Consider the following 7,392-nt stretch of genomic DNA (forward strand, 5'->3'; position numbering starts at 1 on the left):
ACTGCTCAAAATGCTTTGCTATGCTTGCTCATGTGTACATTTTTTATGGAAAAATGTTTTGAGGGCGTTTGTTCTGATAATGGGTATGTTCTGTACCTTTTGTGCTATTCCTACATAGCCTATGTAATCTACATGAGGAGTTACTCAAGTATTCCTGTTGTGTTCAACAGCCCCAATGAGAAGACCAACAACGCTGGGTAAATCTTCAGTGACTTTATTTTCAGCTTTCTTGTTCAAGACTCCACACGACACTGCTAGCTCTCAGCCAGCTCCAAATATATACTCTCTGGAACCAGCTGCCGACCATTACAAAGGGTGGGCTCTCTAACAATTAGCCCATAGTTAAAATTATACAATAAAATAACATTTAATACAGCTGAAACCAATTATGGCACCGAAACCGTTAGTACCGTAATTATCCTAATAAAATGGTCTCGCGATATTTACTCGCTTGGACATAACATCCCTTCCCCCTTAGATAGCGACATAATCCTTCCAATACCTCGGGGGCCCACGCTCTCTTTTGGACTGCCGGGGAGTGTTAACAACCCTCTCCGAGCTTGGCTCTGTTGCTGGAGCTGCCACAGGCTCCTGACTAGCTGAATCAACAGCCTTGGATTGCTCCTCAGTTAGTTGCTCTAGTTCGTGTGATTCCTCTAGGTCAACCACCTGTTCTTTGTCACCCTCTGGCTTACTAACCTGCCCACTTTCTTGTCCACCATCTCCATTGGTCACCCGATGCCGCAATTGCTCGGCATGACACCTCCAGACCTGCCCAAGTTCTGTTTGTACTCTATATGAAACAGGGCCAGTCTGGTCCATTATATTACCCTTAGTCCAGGCGGGACCAGAGGCATAGTTCCTGCAGTAGACCGGCTGGCCCACTACAAAACTCTTAGGCGATGCCACCCCGATGTTTGTACCTCTATCTTCCATACGCCCTGGATCTAATTTATCCAATACGGTGACTGGCTTTCTCCGCATGAGCACCTCTGCCGGTGACTGACCTGACACCAAGGGCGTAACCCTATAAGTTAGGAGGAATTGGCACAGATGTAGTTCTAAATCCCCTGGCCCCATGCGCCTAAGCGCTTCCTTTGTAGTTCTTACTAGGCTTTCTACCTGCCCATTCGTCGCTGGATGAAAAGGGGCCGAAGTTACATGCCGGATTGCATTCCTGTCCAAAAAATCCTGGAACTGAGCAGACGTAAATGTAGAAGCATTGTCCGTGACCAACACATCCGGCAACCCAAAAGTACTAAATAGTTGCCTTAACTTTCTTATGGTGATAGTAGAAGTTGTGCCAGCGACTGGAAAGACTTCTAGCCATTTAGAATATGCATCAACAGCCAGCAAAAACATTGTTCCTTTGAATGGGCCTGCAAAATCCACATGGATCCTGGACCATGGTCCTCTTGCAGTATCCCACTCCCTATGTGGCAGTTGCGGCTCCTCTGGCCTCGATGCCTGACAATCCACACAACTCCCTACCCATTTTTCAAAATCTAAATCCAACCTGGGCCACCAAAAATAGCTCTGTGCCAGTGCCTTAGATTTCACAATTCCCGGATGGCTAATATGTAAAACCTGCAAGACTCTCTTCCTTAGAACCTCCGCAGAGGCGTAACTAGGGAAAACGGCACCCGGGGCAAGCACTGAAATTGCCCCCCCCCCCGGCCACGCCTTAGCTAAGCAGGGTCCACCCTGGTTTTCATTTGAATGGGAGACTAGAAGTGTGAGCACTGGAAGATATTCCCCTCAGGAGATGGAGCCACTCTGGGAAGAGCATCTAGGTCCCAAGTTCCCTCCATGGCAGCATCTCCAAGATAGGGCTGCAAGAGACTCCTGCCTGCAACCTTGGAGAAGCCGCTGCCAGACTGGGTAGACAATACTGAGCTAGATAGACCAATGGTCTGACTCAGTATATGGCAGCTTCCTATGTTCCTAAATACTACTGCAGCACACACACAAGACACCTGTCCCATCCTGACACTCAGCCAACTTCCATAATCAAGATCCTACACACACACACACACACACACACACACACACACACACCACAACTGCCTACTCCTAGATTTACAAGGAATACAAGCCACACCTAATGGCACAACAAGGAAGTAACTTGTCTAGGGAGCAAAAGGTTGCGGGTTCGAATGGAAACACCTATATCGGGCAGCAGTGATATATGAAGATGCTGAAAAGCAACATTTCATACTACGTGGAAGGAGGCAATGGTAAACCGCTCCTGTATTCTACCAAAGAAAACCACAGGGTTCTGTGGGTGCCAGGAGTCAAAACCAGCTTGTTAGCACAACAAGCCACACCAGGGCTACCAACTTTCCAATAAGCCTCTGTAGCTGGTTGGGAGTGGAGGCAGAGATAATGCAGTACTCATCACAGGAATTATACAATAGGTATTCAATAGCTATATCAAAAAGGTACACATACATAAAAGGTACAAAGGTACTGCAGTAAGGTCAGCCACACTACTGGGAGTTCAATTTGGCTTTTCACTATTTTCTTTCCAATTTACTGGCTGACACACTACAGGAACTTGAAACCCCATTTTGAGCAGAGACCATCACAGTCACGAGACAGAAGAAATGGACCTATGGCAATGACAGCAGTACAGTGCACATTCTGTACTCTGGAAAGCTCTCGTTTGAACACAGCTTGAATTAATTTCCCAGCTCGTCTGTTTCAGAGGGCCACACTAGATACAACTATGGCAAACCTGTGTCTCGCACAACTGGGGTGCAACCAGTGCACTATAAGTGCTTGGGGCAGGGGAGAGATTTTAGAGTACAGCATAGGCAGGCAAATGAACACTTTTCCAACCCGTATTCTCACCTAAAGTGTCTCTCTCCATCTACTTTTCTCCCACTGGGAGTCCATGAGGTGATCCCTTCCAAGAGAAAAACTACTGGAGAGAAGTTGGGAGTGGGGGAAGTGTGGGAGAGGAAAGGGTTCCGTTTCTCCCACTCCTTCAACTCTTTACATCTCGTACTCTAGCCCCCTTTGCTCTACAGGGAACCAGAACAACCTGGATTGGATTAAGCCATATCACCTTCACACTATCATAGATGCAAGGCTTAAGGTGCCATTGGGGAGGCCCTGGAGGCAAGCAGGAAAGGTCTTTGCCTTCATTGCCCTAGGGACAAATAGCAGGTTCACTCACAGTCACTCCCTTGCAATCATCTCTTTAGATCTATATGCACACACCATGCAGAAGCTGCAAAGGAAAGTAGGTGCTGCAACCAATTAAACCACTAAGACGAGGGAAAAGCACACACAGAGAAACCTCAATCAAGATAGCAAAAGAACCTGTTCTTTAATGACAATGCAGCTTGCCTCACCAACCCAAGGTCTGAATCCAAATTCCCTGTTCCTTAGCCAAATACTTTAGTGCAAGACAGGTTTCATCTACAGAAGCTCAATCACTCAATATTAAAAATAAACTTGAAGCAAGTCCTTTGTTAAAGATTTCTCTCTCTCCATTTTCCTTTCAAAAACTAAGGGACACAATTCACTGGGAACTTGGCCAGCCCAAGGTTTGCCAGGCATTGCCATAACGCTGTACTACACAGGTCCGTTCCAATGCGATTTGTACAGACAACGTTTCCAGTGGATCTGTACCTTAGGAGAGTAAACGTCTTGCCTCTTTTGGGAAGGGTTAGTGAGGATTAGCCAAATACCACAACTTACCCAAACTCTGAGGCAACAGCAGCACTCTCGGGCAGAGGAATGCAGGAGCCTCGCCCAGCCCCGCCCCCAGCCTGGCCCACACCACCGGACTTGCAAGGGCTCCTGGGAGTTGTAGTTCACGGCGGGAAAGCAGGTTTGGGAAGAAAAACTGTTTTAATCGGGCTTTGCTGCAATTGCAAGCCTGCTCCTTCCTCTCTCTCTTCTCTTCCGGAGCAGGAAGGCCTCCGTGCTCGCTCAAGCCGCATGAGCTGTCTGCAACAGGGGCGGCAGAGTTCTAAAGGCAAAGAGCGGGGCGGCAGAGTTCTAAAGGCAAAGGCAGCAGGCAGCGCTGGGAGTTTGCATGCAGCCCTTGCCCTTCCCTGGCTTTGCATTGCATTGCAAAACAGCGGCGGCGGCAGCAGCGGAGGCGGAGCAAGCCCCGCTCGCTGGGGCTTGCAAAATCACAATAAAATAAAAATTTCTGCAAAGGCAGGGGATTGGCGGGGCACTTTTTGGTGCCCCCCACGTGACCAAACGAGGTGGCGCCTGGGGCACGTGCCCCCCCCGCCCCCCTATCGTTACGCCCCTGAACCTCCGGTATCACAACTCGCTGACCCCATAGTAAACAACCACGCTCTAAAGAGAGCTCATCCCTTTTTTGATGGAAAACCCTAAACTTATCTGATGGGGGCTTGACCGGCCATCCCTTCTGCACCCAACCCCGCACCCTGGTCAACATCGGGTCCCTGCCTGTTTCTCTGGCGATCTCCCCCGCCGTAACAGGAGGGCTGGGTAGTGCCTCTATCAACAGAACTTGATGCCCGGCCTCTTCCGGTTCCTCACGAGGGATGGGGGATCTAGATAATGCATCCGCATGACTGATAGCTGCCCCAGGACGATGGATCAAACTAAAATCATACGCCTGCAAAAACATCGCCCAGTGTAACATTCGGGGTGACAGAATTTGGGGGGTCTGTTTCCCTGGCACAAAAATGCCCAGGAGGGGTTTATGATCTGACACTATGGTAAATTTCCGCCCATAGATGAAGTCATGGAACTTCTTTGTCCCTGCAATAATCACCAACGCTTCCCGGTCTATCTGTGCATAGTTCCTTTCAGTCTTGGTCAATGACCTGGAGTAAAAAGCAATTGGCGCCTCTAACCCGTTTCCCAAATCATGGCACAACACAGCCCCGACACCTACTGGGGAAGCATCGCATACTAACAGTATGGGTTTCCTAGGGTCGAAATGAGTCAGGATAGCTTCTGACGTTAGTAAACTTTTTACCCTTTTAAACGCCTCCTCCTGACGGGGTCCCCAATGCCACACCGTTTGTTTCTTGAGTAAGTGATGCAGCGGTTCAGCCCATGCTGCTTTCTGTGGTAAAAATGCGTGATAGAAATTAAGCAACCCCCCAAACGCCTGCAGTTCCGTTTTTGAGGTGGGGCGTGGGGGCCCCCAAATAGCTCGAACTTTGGACTCAGAAGGTCTAATCCCCTCAGAAGTGACCCTGAAACCCCAAAACTCCACCTCCTCAGTATGCAAAACACATTTCTCTTTTTTTACTCGCAACCCCGCATCCTGAAACCTTTGCAACACTTCCCCCAACTTTCCAGCCAGTTCCCTCTTATTTTCTGCTGAAATGAGAACATCATCAAAATATGGCAGCACCCCATTAATTCCCTTCAAAATGCGTTCAACTAGCGCTTGAAAAATGCCAGGAGCAGCATTCACCCCAAATTGCAACCGATTTACCCAGAACGCTCCCTTATGAGTAACTATAGCTTGGCATAGCGCTGCCTCAGATGTACCTGGCAATTGCTGATAAGCCTGAGCCAAGTCCAGTTTAGCAAAACATTTGCCTCCATGCAAGGAGGCCAACAAATGACTTACGACTGGAACTGGATAAGCATTTGCACGAATCGCCTTATTAATAGTACATTTGTAGTCTGCACATATTCGAATGTCCCCCTTAGCCTTCAACACCGTCACTATCGGTGTCTCCCAAGGGGCGGAGTCAATCGGTTCCAAAACCCCTTGGGCGACCAATCTGTCCAGTTCCTCCTCTATTTTGTCCTTCAACGCAAACGGAACCCGCCGAGGCTTTAATCTGACGGGCTGTACCCCTGGATCCAAGTTGAAGGCAATAGGTTGTCCCGTATAGGTTCCCAATCCTGGCTGGAACACTTCCCTATATTTCTCACAAATGTCTTGGATAGGATCAGTCTCGAGGCATGGATGCCTGTAAAGGCAATTCCCAGTGGCTCAAACCACTGGACCCCCAACAAATTATTCCAACCCTGCTTCACGACGACCAAAGGCAGCTGTGCGGAACGACCCTTGAATTTTACATGAAACGTGCCAATTCCCAATACCGGAATATGGCGCCCCTGCACGTCACGTAAAGACACTTTAAGCGCACGTAGACGGGGACGGGCAGCAGGCAAAATCTTCTGGAAGTCCCTCTGTGAGATAATTGAGTAAGACGTTTCCGAGTCAATCTCCATCGAGGTAAGTGTCCCTTGTATTGATACACCCACAACAAACCTCTCTGTAGCCGCCTGCACCCTAGATTCCCTTTGGCGGGCCGTGGTAACCTTTAGGGGTGTGTCCGAACCGGTCCGGAGGCCATTCTAAAGAATGGCCGAACTGCCGGACCGGTTCAGACCTGGCTGGTTTGGGTCCGGGTGGGGGGTATTTCTTTAAGGGCGGGAGGGCTTGCTTACCCCTCCCACCTCTTTGCCCCCTCCAGTGCCCGTATTTCACAGAGTAACGGGGCGCTGGAAACCAGCCACCCCCACCACCACCCCCGCCGCGAGCAGATTAAGCCAAAAACTAACACTACTGCTACCACTGCCGCCGCCGTCGCCTGCCAGCCCTCCCTCCCTCCCAGCTGCCCGCCCGCCCGAGTCCTCACCCATGCTGTTAGAAACAAAGAGAGGAGCTACCGAACAGAGCTCCTCTCGCTTTCAAGTCCTGCAGGCTACTGAGGCTTTGCGCGCGCGCATGCGCGCACCACAAAGGACGCCGATCGCCGGAGGCCCGGTCTACCTGGCGGGAAAAGGAGGCCTGGTCTACCCGGCCTTTTCCCGGCGGGTAGACCGGGCCTCCGGCGATCGGCGTCCTTTGCGGCGTGCGCATGCGCGCACGCAAAGCCTCAGTAGCCTGCAGGACTTGAAAGCGAGAGGAGCTCTGTTCGGTAGCTCCTCTCTTTGTTTCCAACAGCATGGGTGAGGACTTGGGTGGGCAGGCGGGCGGACGGGCGGCTGGGAGGGAGGGAGGGCTGGCCGGTGGCGGCGGTGGCAGTGGTAGCGGTAGTGTTAGTTTTTGGCTTAATCTGCTCGCGGCGGGGGGGGCGGCGGGGGCAGCGGTGGGGGCGGCTGGTTTCCAGCGCCCCGTTACTCTGTGAAACACGGGCGCTGGAGGGGGCAAAGAGGCGGGAGGGGTAAGTAAGCCCTCCCCGCCCTAAAAGGAAGGCCCCCCTTCGGTGCCGGTCCGGACTGCTCCGGACCGTGCACATCCCTAGTAACCTTGGACACAGACTGGTCCCTCCACTGGCGATTACCATCACCCCGGTGCCCTTCCGCTCTCTGCCTGCAAACTTTTGCTATATGACCCCGTTTCCCACAACCGTGGCACTCAGCGTTCTTAAACGGGCACTTTGCACGCACATGGCGGTTGCCACACCCTGCACATGGGGCGGT

At 51.1% G+C, this 7,392-nt stretch overlaps 1 protein-coding gene across 1 annotated transcript; it reads right to left on the reverse strand.

The window, feature by feature from the left end:
* Positions 1-202: 202 nt before the first annotated feature.
* LOC128349164 (uncharacterized protein K02A2.6-like) lies at positions 203-6,242 on the reverse strand. The gene is given in 3 exon segments (XM_053305146.1): positions 203-1,611; positions 4,280-5,922; positions 5,925-6,242. Coding segments are annotated over 3 exon segments (3,051 nt in total). The 5' UTR covers positions 6,196-6,242; the 3' UTR covers positions 203-474.
* Positions 6,243-7,392: the final 1,150 nt, after the last annotated feature.

Source organism: Hemicordylus capensis, chromosome 3 (genome assembly GCF_027244095.1).
Source record: "Hemicordylus capensis ecotype Gifberg chromosome 3, rHemCap1.1.pri, whole genome shotgun sequence".
NCBI classification, from domain to species: domain Eukaryota; kingdom Metazoa; phylum Chordata; class Lepidosauria; order Squamata; family Cordylidae; genus Hemicordylus; species Hemicordylus capensis.